We start from the raw sequence: 16273 nt of genomic DNA, 5'->3' as shown, positions 1-16273 counted from the left end.
TTGTTGATTCTATTTGATGACTTCAGTGGGCGGGGTTTGTCGGGTGGGCGGGGCTTATCTTGATGGGGCTCTGAGGGGAGCGCTCCTTAGCTGGGTGTTGCCTGGTGGGGGCGGGGCTTATTGTAATGCTGCTTACCATTGTTCGCTTTCATATTACTGACATTGAAATGTTCGTTAAAAAAAAATTATTTAAGTTTTTACAAGAACAAACCTTTTTTTTTTACTTCAGTGAAAATAAATGTCTTTCTCAAATTAAAAGTTATAAAAACTCTCAACCACAAAACTTTTTCTTTCAATCACACCAGTGCTCATCAATCATTGTGTTCATAACTCCAGATTTAAGCGAATGCAAAGTTTTGAAATGAATAAAAAGGAGAGAATCGTTGATCCTTCCTGACTGAATTTCTCCAGAATTGAAGCAGTTTAGTTGAAACGTGTTTCACCAAAGTTATTGATCATCTTTACGTCTCTGAACCAACTGATTGATTTTTTATTCCATGAATCAAATTGTCAATAACTTTTGATTTCATTGATTTGATTGGACTCAAAATGAATTGATGATGAAGACTTTGAAGTTTAGTATTTTTACATTTGGTCATAAATAAAATACAAACCAATGGATCCTTCAAAGTCTTCGTATTGATCCTTATTGACAGAAACGTGTTTTGCTGTTTGTTGATCGATCGTTCCATCTTCCGTGACTCACACGTGAATTGAGAAATAGAGTTTTTGGGACTTTTCAGTGTGTGTTTGATTTCCACTCCGGCCGAGGCGAAGTCCCGCCCCCGCGCTGTGCCGCCGCCGGAAGTACGTCACAGTAGCGGCTAAAGATGCTTTCTGTGACTTTAACATTAAGTTCCTCTGTGGCAAACTTTGGCCACACCTAGATCCCCCACTTCCAGAGAGAAGGAGAGAAAGAAGAGAAAGAAAGCGACGTCTCTTTAATCTCTCCTCCTCTTTCTTCTCGCGGTGCGCTTGTTTGTGTGTCGGCTCGTCCCGGAGGCGAGCGGGGAGCAGCGGCCTGGAGGGAATGTAGCTGCAATGGAGCACAAAGCGATCCAGGTAAAGAAAGTCTCCTGCTGCGGGCCGGGCCGGGCCGGGCCGTGCGGGGCCGTGCGGGCCCGGGCTCTGCGGGGGCTCCGGGCTGCGGGGCCGTGCCGGGCCGTGCGGGGCCGTGCGGGGCTCGGATGGTCCGAGGAATTCCACACTGGTTGTTTTCGGCCGGAGCTCCTCAGGCGGAGTTTCACTGCGTTTCCAACTTCCAACAACTTTTGCGCACATTCGCTGCGGCTGCGGGGCGTCACGCAGCTCCCGCAAGGGGGAAACGGTCGTTTCGGTCTTTTCGTTCTGCGCTGGGAATCGAACATGGGGCCGAGGAGCCGGAGCCCCTCCGGGGCCGCATTGTGCGCATTTCTGCGTGATTTTGTGCGTGTTTAATGATTAATTTCTTTGTGCGGCTCCCAACCCCCACCGCCGCTCTGCGCCACATTTCCTCCGAATCACGTTCCTGCTGCGGAACAACAAACTTCTCTATATACATGAAGCTTCACTGGAACAGCTTCCGATGTTGAAATCAATTCACTGCAAAAATGTTCAACGTCTCCAAATATTCAGCTTTCGAAAATTCCACATGTAAAGAAAAAAAAAATCAACACTTAAAAAATCAAAAATATAATTAAGAAAAAAAAAATGAACTTCTCTAAAAATGCATCTGCAAAAAAGGCAGAGAGGATCAATGTGTTCCTCCAGCAGCCAATCAGGCTGCTCCGCTGGTCACATGACCAGAAGGTGGCGCTCTGGAGCCACGTTCCACTTCCTGTCCCGGGTTTTCACGCTGTCCGACTTTAAAGTAGTGACGGTCGGGAAAGAACCCGCGACCCGTCCGCTGAGCGCGCTAGCACCGATCTGGGGGCGGAGCCACGGCGCCGCCGGCTGCTGATTGGTCGTGACATCGTCACCTGCACTTGCCGCCATATTGAATTATGTCATCGAAGCCCTACGTTGTTCAAATGTGCCGCTTTCACTGGTTGGTTGAAACGGAGCCGTGGCCCCGGGGCCAGTGGGAGCCGAGGCCCCGGGGCCAGTGGGAGCCGTGGCCAGTGGGAGCCGAGGCCGCGGGGCCAGTGGGCGCCGTGGCCGCGGGGCCAGTGGGAGCCGAGGCCCCGGGACCAGTGGGAGCTGTGGCCCCGGGGCCAGTGGGCGCCGAGGCCAGTGGGAGCCGTGGCCCCGGGGCCAGTGGGCGCCGAGGCCAGTGGGAGCCGAGGCCGCGGGGCCAGTGGGAGCCGTGGCCCCGGGGCCAGTGGGAGCCGTGGCCAGTGGGAGCCGAGGCCGCGGGGCCAGTGGGAGCTGTGGCCCCGGGGCCAGTGGGCGCCGAGGCCAGTGGGAGCCGAGGCCGCGGGGCCAGTGGGAGCCGTGGCCCCGGGGCGAGTGGGAGCTGTGGCCCCGGGGCCAGTGGGCGCCGAGGCCAGTGGGAGCCGAGGCCGCGGGGCCAGTGGGAGCCGTGGCCAGTGGGAGCCGTGGCCCCGGGGCCAGTGGGAGCCGTGGCCCCGGGGCCAGTGGGAGCCGTGGCCAGTGGGAGCCGAGGCCCCGGGGCCAGTGGGAGCCGTGGCCAGTGGGAGCCGAGGCCGCGGGGCCAGTGGGAGCCGTGGCCCCGGGGCCAGTGGGAGCCGTGGCCAGTGGGAGCCGTGGCCCCGGGGCCAGTGGGAGCCGTGGCCAGTGGGAGCCGAGGCCCCGGGGCCAGTGGGAGCCGTGGCCAGTGGGAGCCGAGGCCGCGGGGCCAGTGGGAGCCGTGGCCCCGGGGCCAGTGGGAGCCGTGGCCAGTGGGAGCCGTGGCCCCGGGGCCAGTGGGAGCCGTGGCCAGTGGGAGCCGAGGCCGCGGGGCCAGTGGGAGCCGTGGCCCCGGGGCATCGGCTCCCACTCGTAGAGGAGGAGGTGGAGGAGAGGAGGAGGTGGAAGAGAGGAGGAGGTGGAGGAGGAGGAGAAGGAGGAGGAGAGAGAGGAGGTAGAGGAGAGGAGGAAGTAGAGGAGGAGGAGGAGAGGAGGAGAAGGAGGAAGTAGAGGAGGAGGAGGTGGAGGAGAGGAGGAGGAGGAGGTGGAGGAAGTAGAGGAGGAAGTAGAGGAGGAGGAGGAGGTGGAGGAAGTAGAGGAGGAGGAGGAGAGGAGGAGGTGGAGGAGAGGAGGAGGAGCAGCAGTTTGAAGTTCAGCGTCTTGCCCAAGGGCACTTCGGACTGTAAGCAGGCAGACGGGGAATCCAACCTGCGACCTTGTGATTGTGAGACGAGCTCTACAGCCCAGACGCCACGGTGACGTCCCTACAGTGGGTGTGGTGACTAGTGCAGTGAATAAGGTGTGGCAGTATGGCTGCAGTATGGCAGCAGTATGGCTGCAGTATGGCTGCAGTATGGCTGCAGTATGGCAGCAGTATGGCGGCAGTATGGCGGCAGTATGGCGGCAGTATGGCTGCAGTATGGTTGCAGTATGGTTGCAGTATGGCTGCAGGTGTGACGGCTCCAATCTTAATACTGTCGTTTATTTTAGACCAACAGCTAAAAGCTGTTTTATACATATTGTTATATTATTATATTGTTATATTATTATATTGTTGTGTTATTATATTGTTGTATTATTATATTGTTGTATTGTTGTATTATTATATTGTTGTATTGTTGTATTATTATATTGTTGTGTTGTTATATTGTTGTTTTGTGTTTCTTTGAGGCTTGTGGCCTAAAATCAACTGGTTAATTCAAGTCTGGGCTTTTCGCTGTGAAGAACAAAGTTTAAAATCGACTTATTGAGTAGAAAGAGATTCGCCTTCCTGAAAGTTTCATTATGAAACTAGAAAAAAGTTTTGTTGGTCAAAATCATATATTACCCAAGATTCTACATTTCTATTCAACTTGGCTAGAAAGTCCTTGTTGAGGCCGACACACCGTGGCCCTTCACCAGGTGCACACGCTCCTCTCAGGAGGCGGGGCCTCAGCAGGAGCTCCTCCCCTCAGGAGGCGGGGCTTCAGCAGGAGCTGTTAGTGGGTAGGTCAGTAGAGCAGCCATGGTTGGGTCGGTAGGGCTGCAGTGGTTGGGTCGGTAGGGCTGCAGTGGTTGGCTCGGTAGGGCTGCAGTGGTTGGGTCGTAGGGCTGCAGTGGTTGGGTTGGTAGGGCTGCAGTGGTTGGGTCATAGGGCTGCAGTGGTTGGGTTGGTAGGGCTGCAGTGGTTGGGTCGTAGGGCTGCAGTGGTTGGGTTGGTAGGGCTGCAGTGGTTGGGTCGTAGGGCTGCAGTGGTTGGGTCGTAGGGCTGCAGTGGTTGGGTCGGTAGGGCTGCAGTGGTTGGCTCGGTAGGGCTGCAGTGGTTGGCTCGGTAGGGCTGCAGTGGTTGGGTCGTAGGGCTGCAGTGGTTGGGTTGGTAGGGCTGCAGTGGTTGGGTCATAGGGCTGCAGTGGTTGGGTTGGTAGGGCTGCAGTGGTTGGGTCGTAGGGCTGCAGTGGTTGGGTTGGTAGGGCTGCAGTGGTTGGGTCATAGGGCTGCAGTGGTTGGGTTGGTAGGGCTGCAGTGGTTGGGTCGTAGGGCTGCAGTGGTTGGGTCGTAGGGCTGCAGTGGTTGGGTTGGTAGGGCTGCAGTGGTTGGGTCATAGGGCTGCAGTGGTTGGGTTGGTAGGGCTGCAGTGGTTGGGTCGTAGGGCTGCAGTGGTTGGGTTGGTAGGGCTGCAGTGGCTGGGTCGTAGGGCTGCAGTGGTTGGGTTGGTAGGGCTGCAATGGCTTGGTCGTAGGGCTGCAGTGGTTGGGTTGGTAGGGCTGCAGTGGTTGGGTCGTAGGGCTGCAGTGGCTGGGTCGTAGGGCTGCAGTGGTTGGGTTGGTAGGGCTGCAGTGGTTGGGTTGGTAGGGCTGCAGTGGTTGGGTTTTGAAGGATTTACGTTTAAGTGTCACTGTGGTGTAACGACGTGATCGGTTCCTGAGCTATATGGTGCCGTGCTGCTTGTTACCTCTTATTTTCTGAACTGCTAAACTTGTTTGTGATGTGATGCTAACGTGCCCCCCCCCCCCCACCCCCCAGTGGCTGGGCGCCCCCTCCTGCCAGCGGGGGTCTTATGCCTTCTACAAGTCGGTGAGCAGCAGAGCCCCCCCAGGAGGACCGGTCCAGGTCTGGAGGCTCGGAGAGTTCTACTTCATCCGCTGTGGACCGCAGGACCCGGTCTGCATCGCTGAGGTGAGTCCAGGACCTGGTCTGCATTGGACCTGGTCTCATTGTAGTCTGCAGGACCTGGTCTCTATTGGACCTGGTCTCATTGTAGTCTGCAGGACCTGGTCTCCATTGGACCTGGTCTCATTGTAGTCTGCAGGACCTGGTCTCCATTGGACCTGGTCTCATTGTAGTCTGCAGGACCTGGTCTCCATTGGACCTGGTCTCATTGTAGTCTGCAGGACCTGGTCTCCATTGGACCTGGTCTCATTGTAGTCTGCAGGACCTGGTCTCCATTGGACCTGGTCTCCATTGTAGTCTGCAGGACCTGGTCTCCATTGGACCTGGTCTCATTGTAGTCTGCAGGACCTGGTCTCCATTGGACCTGGTCTCCATTGGACCTGGTCTCATTGTAGTCGTGTTGAAACTCAGAACCCGTCCAGGTTTGATTGTTATTGTTGTTGTTGATAAATGGAGGTTTGATTGTTTTTATTAAAACTGAAGAGTTAAAAAAAGCAGCTTGTGAGTTGATGTTTGACGTTCCACCTGAGGAACCTTTGGTTCTCCTGGAACGGGCCTCCGCCTGCAGCCTGGAACCTCCTCCAGGTTCTCCAGGGACGGAGGAAGCCTCTGCTTGTGTCTTGATAAGCGTCTGTGTTCACTGGCTGCTGAGGAGAAGAAGTGGTTTCACCACCAGGGGGCGTCGGACTGGAGAGAGCAGCAGTGTAGTGGGTTATAAACTACAGTATTTAAAATACTAGTGTATTTAAATGAAATGTCACTGAGCTTGAAGAAGAAGGACGTATCACCATGTTACACCGCAGCCGGACGCATCAACGTCTTACAACTCATTATGTCATTAAGTCGCTTTATGATGCAATCACAATATTGGAGCGAAGCTTTGATCTGCCCCAAACCTGATATTGTGTATAGTGTCTCGTTACTTTATTGACCCTCGTTACATTTTGTTTGTTAATATATATTTTTATTGAGTCTAAAAATAGACATCAGGAGGAAGTACACTTACCTTTTCATGTACTTCTATCACGTTATACATCCTTGAAGCAAACTTCCAGTGTAACAATACATCAAAGTACTTCAAAAAGAAAAAGCACGTCTTTGTTTGTTTGTTGTTTTTTCCAAGGACAAAAAACTAAACTAAATACTAAACCTCAGGTATTGATTGATTGATCCTAAACCTCAGGTATTGATTGATTGATCCTAAACCTCAGGTATTGATTGATTGACACTAAACCTCAGGTATTGATTGATTGATGCTAAACCTCAGGTATTGATTGATTGATCCTAAACCTCAGGTATTGATTGATTGATCCTAAACCTCAGGTATTGATTGATTGATTCTAGACCTCAGGTATTGATTGATGCTAAACCTCAGGTATTGATTGATTGATGCTAAACCTCAGGTATTGATTGATTGATCCTAAACCTCAGGTATTGATTGATTGATCCTAAACCTCAGGTATTGATTGATTGATTCTAGACCTCAGGTATTGATTGATGCTAAACCTCAGGTATTGATTGATTGATGCTAAACATCAGGTATTGATTGATTGATACTAAACCTCAGGTATTGATTGATACTAAACCTCAGGTATTGATTGATACTAAACCTCAGGTATTGATTGATTGACACTAAACCTCAGGTATTGATTGATTGATACTAAACCTCAGGTATTGATTGATTGATACTAGACCTCAGGTATTGATTGATTGATACTAAACCTCAGGTATTGATTGATGCAGGTACAGGTGACAGGTGCAGCGTCGGGGGGGCAGGGGCAGCGTGGGGGGGCAGGTTTGGTCTCCTGCTCTCATCCTTGGTTCCTCCTCCTCCAGGTGACGTTGCTGTGGGAGGATCAGACTCGACGCCACCTGCTGGCCAGCGCCAGACTCTACTTCCTTCCTGAAGACACGCCCAAGGGGCGGAGCCGAGAGCACGGAGAGGTGGGTGGTCCTGGGGGGCCCCGGGGGCCCGTTGGGCGATTGGTACAATAAATACCAGCAATGATCTCCAAGTACAAGTTTAACGTGTGTGTGTGTGTGTGTGTGTGTGTGTGTGTGTGTGTGTGTGTGTGTGTGTGTGTGTGTGTGTGTGTGTGTGTGTGTGTGTGTGTGTGTGTGTGTGTGTGTGTGTGTGTGTGTGTGTGTGTGTGTGTGTGTGTGTGTGTGTGTGTGTGTGTGTGTGTGTGTGTGTGTGTCAGGATGAAGTCCTGGCCGTGTCCAGGAAGATGGTGGTCCAGGTGGAGGACCTGGTCCGGTGGTCCTGCTTGGAGCCAGCAGGGTGGAGGCGGGGGGGCAGCAGGACGCCCCCGGCGGGGGGGGGGGAGGGGCAGCGAGCCGCTCCGGGACCGGACCCCCAGTGAGAACCTGCTCAGCCTCCCGTGGACCATCAAGAACGTTGACGTGGTCCCGGTAGTCCTGACCCCCCCTGTCCTCCTCAGATGGGGTCCCGGAGCTTCGGGGGGTGAAGGTCCTGAGCTACCCGCAGTACTGCCGCTTCAGGTCCCTGCAGAGGCGGATCCATGACGGGGCCCGAGACCCGGGTCTGCAGGACCCCCACCTGCTGGCGCTGGGCGGGGTCCGGGTCCAGACCAGCACCCGGCTCATGTACTGCAGGGACACTTTCAACCACCCGACACTAGAGGGCAGCACCGGCTTCTCCTGGAGCTTCAGTGAGTCTCTGTCTGGTCCTGGACCTGGTCGTGGTCCTGGTCCTGGACCTGGTCCTGGACCTGGACCTGGACCTGGACCTCGACCTGGTCCTGGTCCTGGTCCTGGTCCTGGTCCTGGACCTGGACCAGGACCAGATCCTGGTCCAGAACCAGATGGGACTAAACAGTGTGTGTGTGTGCAGGGTGTCCGTCCCTCAGCCTCAGAGGACGTCCTCGTAAGAAAAAAGGGAGAGACAGTCGTGATTCTCCGAGTTCAGTTCAGCCCGAGTCCTGGATCGAGAGGATGAAGGTTCTGTCTCTACTGTCTGTCTGTCTGTCTCTACTGTCTGTCTGTCTCTACTGTCTCTCCTGTCTGTCTGTCTCTACTGTCTGTCTGTCTGTCTCTACTGTCTCTACTGTCTGTCTGTCTGTCTCTACTGTCTGTCTGTCTCTACTGTCTGTCTGTCTCTACTGTCTCTCCTGTCTGTCTGTCTCTACTGTCTGTCTGTCTGTCTCTACTGTCTCTACTGTCTGTCTGTCTGTCTCTACTGTCTGTCTGTCTCTACTGTCTGTCTGTCTCTACTGTCTCTACTGTCTGTCTGTCTCTACTGTCTGTCTCTCTACTGTCTGTCTGTCTGTCTCTACTGTCTGTCTGTCTGTCTCTACTGTCTCTACTGTCTGTCTGTCTGTCTCTACTGTCTGTCTGTCTCTACTGTCTGTCTGTCTCTACTGTCTGTCTGTCTACTGTCTGTCTGTCTACTGTCTGTCTCAACTGTCTCTACTGTGTCTCTATTGTCTCTACCGTGTCTCTATTGTCTCTACTGTGTCTCTATTGTCTCTACTATGTCTCTACTGTCTGTCTCTACTGTGTCCCTTTGCCCCATGTGTCCTGATGGTGTCCCCTGGTGTCCCCCAGGAGAACGTGATGGGCAGTGTGGAGGACGGCTGTGAGGGGGACTGGCTCCCCCACCCGGAGGAGCAGCTGTTCCTGGACCAGCTGTACGTCTTCATGGACCGTCACGGGTCCCCCATTCACAAGGTCCCAAACCTGGGCTTCAAGAAGAGTGAGTCCCCGTCCAGAGACCTGTCCCCCGTCCAGAGACCTGTCCCCCGTCCAGAGACCTGTCCCCTGTCCACTGACCAGTCCCCCGTCCAGAGACCTGTCCCCCGTCCAGAGACCTGTCCCCTGTCCACTGACCAGTCCCCCGTCCAGAGACCTGTCCCCCGTCCACTGACCAGTCTCCCGTCCAGAGACCTGTCCCCCGTCCACTGACCAGTCTCCCGTCCAGAGACCTGTCCCCCGTCCACTGACCAGTCTCCCGTCCAGAGATCAGTTCCCGTCCAGAGACCTGTCCCCCGTCCAGAGACCAGTTCCCCGTCCAGAGACCTGTCCCCCGTCTAGAGACCAGTCCCCCGTCCAGAGACCAGTTCCCCGTCCAGAGAGCAGTTCCCGTCTAGAGACCAGTCCCCCGTCCAGAGACCAGTCCCCGTCCAGAGACCAGTCCCCCGTCCAGAGACCTGTCCCCCGTCCACTGACCTGTCCCCTGTCCACTGACCTGTCCCCCGTCCACTGACCAGTCCCCCGTCCAGAGACCAGTTCCCCGTCCAGAGACCAGTCCCCCGTCCAGAGACCAGTTCCCGTCCAGAGATCAGTCCCCCGTCCAGAGACCAGTTCCCCGTCCAGAGACCAGTCCCCCGTCCACAGACCAGTTTTCAGGTAGATAACAGGTACTAGCCTAGCATGCTAGTGAGCATGCTAATCAAATCTGGGTTGCAGATCACTAGCTAGTTCGTCGGGCCCCGCCCACTTGTGACCAGGTTCGGGTGGTTCTAGTTTAGTGAGGAATTCTTGGTCTTTCATTGGTCTCATTTTATTTTCTGCATCACTTTTCATTCAAGCCGTTTTTCTTCTTCAAGGTGTTCAGGAGGATTTTCCTGAATTGTAGGAAAGAGCCGCCCTCTCCACCTTTTGAGAACCTGCACATGTGCAACGTTCTCCCTGCTCCGAGACGGAACGCCGGCTAGAACGTGGCGAGCCCAGTTCTCCACGCTCTGTTGACACGTCGGCATCGTAATAACTACTGACGATGCAAATTACAAAACAAACTTATCAACCCTGGAAAGTTAGAATCTAGACGTAGAGAACTTTACTGGAAGTGATTTGAAATGGATTTCTCCAATAGAAGCCAAACTTTCCCTGTGGAGTAGAACCGTGGCGACTGAAGCGTCAGAGGGAAGCCCAACCTGGGCTTTCAGCGCCACCGTGTGAAACAATCTGGTCTTGTTCCTCTCTTCCTTTAGAAGCCTTTCTCTTCTTCTCAGACACTTTCAAGACACTTTTCTCTTGCGACCCTCTGCCATTTTCAAAGTACCCGGTGAGAACTGAAGGCGGAGCTTACCATAGACACCGTAAAGCGCGCATGCACTGAAAGTGAAAACTAATAGATCCACGCTACCCGGGGACGAACACGTACGACGGCCTTACGTCACCAGAATGATTGAGAATTGGGAGGACCAATAGTCTTGAGGAGGACCAATGGTCTTGATGATCCACCCGGAAGAAGAACATCCTCCTATACACCTTTAAAGTTACAATAGAAATGGTTTTTGATCACAAGTCAAGTGAACAAATTGAATTCCGAACATTGAGTCTGACCATCTTTTCTGTTTGTGTTTTGTGTTGCGGCTCCGCCCCCTCTGGCCCTGCCCCCTGGCTCCGCCCCCAGTCGACCTCTTCCTGTTGTTCTCTGTGGTCAAACGTCTCGGCGGCTACAAGAAGGTAAAACTAATTTCTGCTCTGACGTTCCGTCATAAACATTTAATCTCATTAGATTAATTATAACTTCTGCTTCCTGTCGTCGTCTACTGTAACCGTCACTTCCTGTCGTCGTCTACTGTAACCGTCACTTCCTGTCGTCGTCTACTGTAACCGTCACTTCCTGTCGTCGTCTACTGTAACCGTCACTTCCTGTCGTCGTCTACTGTAACCGTCACTTCCTGTCGTCTACTGTAACCGTCACTTCCTGTCGTCTACTGTAACCGTCACTTCCTGTCGTCGTCTACTGTAACGTCACTTCCTGTCGTCGTCTACTGTAACCGTCACTTCCTGTCGTCTACTGTAACCGTCACTTCCTGTCGTCGTCTACTGTAACCGTCACTTCCTGTCGCCGTCTACTGTAACCGTCACTTCCTGTCGTCTACTGTAACCGTCACTTCCTGTCGTCTACTGTAACCGTCACTTCCTGTCGTCGTCTACTGTAACGTCACTTCCTGTCGTCGTCTACTGTAACCGTCACTTCCTGTCGTCTACTGTAACCGTCACTTCCTGTCGTCGTCTACTGTAACCGTCACTTCCTGTCATTATCTACTGTAACCGTCACTTCCTGTCGTCTACTGTAACCGTCACTTCCTGTCGCCGTCTACTGTAACCGTCACTTCCTGTCGTCTACTGTAACCTTCACTTCCTGTCGCCGTCTACTGTAACCGTCACTTCCTGTCGTCTACTGTAACCGTCACTTCCTGTCGTCGTCTACTGTAACCGTCACTTCCTGTCGCCCCCCCAGGTGACCTCTGACCGTCAGTGGAAGTTGGTGTATAACGAGTTGGGTGGATGTCCAGGCAGCACCAGCGCCGCCACCTGCACCCGGAGGCACTACGAGAGGTACTGACAGTTGTGAACCATGGGGGGGAGGGGGGAAGGTGAGGGGGGAGGGAGGGAGAGGGGGGGGGGGGGGGGGGGGGGGATGGTGGTGTCGTTGTGGAGCTCTGAAGGTTTTTCCACAAAGCCTGTTTGCAGCTGAGAAGACTGAACAGAACCTGCTGGCTGTCGCCATGTTAGCTGACTGAACCTGTCGCCATGGTAACTGACTGAACCTGTCGCCACGGTAACTGACTGAACCTGTCGCCACGGTAACTGACTGAACCTGTCGCCATGGCAACGGACTGAACCTGTCGCCATGGCAAAGGACTGAACCGGCTGGCTGTCTCCATGGTAACGGACTGAATCTGTCGCCATGGCAACAGACTGAACCTGTCGCCATGGCAACGGACTGAACCTGTCGCCATGGCAACGGACTGACCCTGCTGGGTGTCGCCATGGCAACGGACTGAACCGGCTGGCTGTCTCCATGGTAAAGGACTGAATCTGTCTCCATGGCAACGGACTGAACCTGTCGCCATGGTAACTGACAGAGCCTGCTGGCTGTCGCCATGGTAACGGACTCAACCTGTCGCCATGTAATGGACTGAACCTGTCGCCATGGCAACGGACTGAACCTGTCGCCATGGCAACGGACTGAACCTGCTGGCTGTCGCCATGGTAACTGACAGAACCTGCTGGCTGTCGCCATGGTAACGGACTCAACCTGTCGCCATGTAATGGACTGAACCTGTCGCCATGGCAACGGACTGAACCGGCTGGCTGTCTCCATGGTAACGGACTGAAGCTGTCGCCATGACAACGGACTGAACCTGCTGGCTGTCACCATGGTAACGGACTCAACCTGTCGCCATGTAATAGACTGAACCTGTCACCATGGTAACGGACTGAACCTGCTGGCTGTCGCCACGGTAACTGACTGAACCGTTACCATAGCGGTGACAGTAGAGAGGTGACAGTAGTTGTTTTGTCTGTTGCCATAATGACTGGTGGTATCAGGGACCCATTGGGCCCCTCCCCCTCCCCCCCACTGCCCCCCCTCCATTCTGATTGGTTCATTCTGACACTTTACTTTCTACCTGCTCGTTCAGTTGGAGTTTGTCTTTGTGTGGCAGACTGATGCTTCCTTATGAGGAGCACCTCCGAGGAGGAGGCGCAAGAAGAGGAGCAGCCGCGACAGTGGGAGGAGGAGGAGGAGGAGGAGCAGGAGGAGGAGGGGGAGCAGCAGCAGCCACAGGGGGAGGAGGAGGAACAACAGCAGAAGGAGGAGGAGGAGGAGGAGGAGGAGCAGCAGCAGCAGCAGGAGGAGGAGGAGCAGCAGGAGGAGGAGCAGGAGGAGGAGCAGCAGGAGGAGGAGGAGGAGCAGAAGAAGGAGACTTTAAGATCCCCGAGTCGCCTGTTACCCTCAAACCTCGGGTGATCCGGGGCAGGAAGCCTTTGCCCCGGGGCAGGAAGTCCGGCCCCCGGGGCAGGAAGCAGAGGGGCGGAGCTACTGCTGCCATGGTGAGACCTGCGCCGGTCCTGGTCAGTAGAACCAGGAGTTCTGTTGATCCGGGTCGTAGTTTGACCCCCCCTGTTTCCTGCCCCCAGGTGAAGGGCTTTGGCAGCCTGGCGGTGAAGCGGGGGCGGGGCCGCCCCCCAGGCGCCCGGAACAAGTCCACGGTGACGAGTCAGACCAAGCTCCAGGTGAGTGTCAGACCCCCCCCCCCAAACATGGTGGACTTCCTGTTTGACTTCTTCTCCTCCCTGCAGCAGGTGCAGCCCCCCCCTCTCAGCCCGCCCCCCCCCAGCGTGCTGCTCTCCACCCTCCCCCGACACTTCAGCCCCATCAAAGGTCTTTGTCCCCTGGACGTCTTCCGGGGCCGCGTGAGTCTCCAGAGGGGCCCCGAGGGCCCGGGTCTGCCCCCCCAGGTCCTGGCCCAGCCCCCCCCCACAGTGTACACCCTGCAGCCCCCCCACCAGGCCGGAGACCAGCACCCCCAGCGCTGCTCCGGCTGTGACGAGGGGGGCCAGCGGGGGGGTGGCCGGGGCCGGCCCCCCCTGCCCCCCCTGAGGGTCCTGCCCCTGAACCTGGACTGCAGCGTCCAGGTCTGCCAGCTGATGAGGACTCGCCGTCTGGACTCGTCCCAGCTGCAGACCTTCACCCGCCGCCTGTCCGAGGCCCTGTCCCAGGACCTGAGCCCCCCCGCCGCCGCCGCCCCCCCCGAGCAGGCGCTGCCCCTCAACCTCAGCAGGCGCTTCGCCGCCAAGAGGCCGCCTCCCCAGGGGGCGGAGCTCCACGGCGACCAGGCGCTCTGCAAGCGGCCCAGGTCGTCCGAGGACGGCGGCCCGGCGGGCGGCGAGGGAGGGGGGGGGCGTGGGGGGGGCGGGGGCTGAGGCCAGGCAGCAGGAGGAGCCCGCCGACCTGAGCTCCCCCAGCAGGATCCGCGCCTTCCTGCTGGGCCTGCCGCCGTTCCAGGTCCAGCTGGAGGAGGACCTGAACGGGATGCGGATCGGCAAGTTCCTCCCCGCCGGGTCGGACCCCGAGACCCGCTGGGCCGGCGGCGAGCGAGGGGGCGTGGCCACCACGGCGGCGAAGGAGGCCCCGCGGGGCGACGGCGAGCGAGGGGGCGTGGCCGCCGACGCGGCCAAGGAGAGCCAGCGGGCCGATGGCGAGCGAGGGGGCGTGGCCGGGGGCGGGGCCGGGGGTGTCCAGGAGGCGGCGCCGCAGCAGGACGAGCAGCACAACGACATAACGAACAAAGTGTGGCCGTGCGAGGCGGACGCCGCCGGCCCTCGCCATCTTTAGTCCCGTCACGTTTCCATACGACACCTGGGATCTCAGCCGCCGCGGCGGGACGCGGCGTCCGAGTCGCCGCCGCCGAGTTTCGCTGCCTCATCCGAACTTTCCTCTCCTGCGTCGGGTCGTCTGGACGACGGCGGCGGCGGCGCTAACGAGCAACGACAGAGAGAGTCGTGACAATCAGCGATGGCTTCCTGTCAGGCTCAGGAAGTGGGAGGCGGCCTGACGAACGCCGCCGTTACCTCCGGGACACGTTCACACTACGTTCATCAATCAGCTGTACTTTTTTTATTTTGAACAAACATGGGACGATCGTTATGCTCTAATTATGCTAGTGCTAACACGCTAATGGAGATGAAAGCAGCAGCTAGCGAACTTCCAACGCGCGGTCGGCTGAACGCCGAGAAGATGAAATCAGCCTTTTTAACTAGTAAACATCATAAAACTGTTGACGGGACTAAGTTATCTTGAAGCGTCGGCGACACGATCTGAACGATCGCGTGATGAATTGATGGTGATGCTATGCATCAAGACGTTAGCATTAGCATCAAGCGTGTTCTGTAGTTTAGTTTCATAAATCGTACTCTACTTCTGTAGAGAAGTAGTTGGAATATTTTCTGATTATCGGAGCGGGAAAGCTCCGCCCAGTCTTCACATATAGCTCATGAAGTGAAGCGTTTCTATAGCCTGCTTGTTAGCTAAACGTATATTAACTTTTTGTACACGTACGTGCCTTAAGCCGGGTTGGTCGCCGGCCGCCATTGACGTGACGGGAAACCTGGACGTGATGGGCTCGCCAACAAAGACATGCTAATGTGCTTCACGTGCTAACTCAGCTTCATGCTCCTCCTCCAGCCAGTTAGCATTTCAAAACTAGCGGTGGCGCCATTACCACGATGATGTCACCAACATCCACTACCTCAGGTTCTTTTGCATCGTTTCACTTTAAACTTTCATACGTGTTAAAATGTTCCCATCATACATGTGTTGACCGTCCAGTGTGTCCCTTAAAAGTAGTTCCACCTGCGTCCACTGGGCGGCAGCAGTGAGTTACTGTACCACCTGCGTCCACTGGGCGGCAGCAGTGAGTTACTGTACCACCTGCGTCCACTGGGCGGCAGCAGTGAGTCGTAGTACCACCTGCGTCCACTGGGCGGCAGCAGTGAGTTACTGTACCACCTGCGTCCACTGGGCGGCAGCAGTGAGTCGTAGTACCACCTGCGTCCACTGGGCGGCAGCAGTGAGTCGTAATACCACCTGCGTCCACTGGGCGGCAGCAGTGAGTCGTAGTACCACCTGCGTCCACTGGGCGGCAGAAGTGAGTCGTAATACCACCTGCGTCCACTGGGCGGCAGCAGTGAGTCGTAATACCACCTGCGTCCACTGGGCGGCAGCAGTGAGTCGTAATACCACCTGCGTCCACTGGGCGGCAGCAGTGAGTCGTAATACCACCTGCGTCCACTGGGCGGCAGCAGTGAGTCGTAGTACCACCTGCGTCCACTGGGCGGCAGAAGTGAGTCGTAGTACCACCTGCGTCCACTGGGCGGCAGCAGTGAGTCGTAATACCACCTGCGTCCACTGGGCGGCAGAAGTGAGTCGTACGTTTTGTATTGAATGACAGAGCCGGTCCAGGGACTCGTTGCGCCACCGTGTGGAACCATTTGGCGTTGCAAGGTTGCAATAATAAAGGTTGCTTGCTTAATAAAAGTTGTCCAAAAAGTACTTCTTTGCTTTCTTAAACAAATTTGAGGCCAAATTTTCCCAAAAAATGTACACGTACGCGCATTCTCATTCTTAAAACTTGTTTCCGTGTCTGTTTGCGTTAGCTAGCGAACGCGTCCGACTGAACGATGTCGTGGCTTCCCGTCACGTCGGTTTGCGTTTGCTAGCAAACGCGTCCGACTGAACGACGTGGCGGTTTTGTCACGTCGCCGCAGTTAAGATTTGCACAGCTACGGTTCCTCTGAGCTCCTCCGTGTTTAAACT

The 16273-nt window shown here is 55.7% G+C and overlaps 1 protein-coding gene across 1 annotated transcript; it reads left to right on the top strand.

Annotated features, from left to right (window-relative positions):
• Positions 1–908: 908 nt before the first annotated feature.
• On the top strand, positions 909–14010 carry LOC308139622 (uncharacterized protein). The gene is given in 13 exon segments (XM_080509086.1): positions 909–1062; positions 5050–5202; positions 7033–7140; positions 7398–7555; positions 7613–7623; positions 7626–7868; positions 8051–8157; positions 8764–8911; positions 10574–10626; positions 11411–11508; positions 12621–13008; positions 13096–13191; positions 13258–14010. Coding segments are annotated over 13 exon segments (2208 nt in total). The 5' UTR covers positions 909–1041; the 3' UTR covers positions 13882–14010.
• Positions 14011–16273: the final 2263 nt, after the last annotated feature.

This window comes from Blennius ocellaris (genome assembly GCF_963422515.1).
Source record: "Blennius ocellaris genome assembly, chromosome: 14".
In the NCBI taxonomy this organism is placed as follows: Eukaryota; Metazoa; Chordata; class Actinopteri; order Blenniiformes; family Blenniidae; genus Blennius; species Blennius ocellaris.
This window is presented reverse-complemented; position numbering and strand designations above follow the sequence as displayed.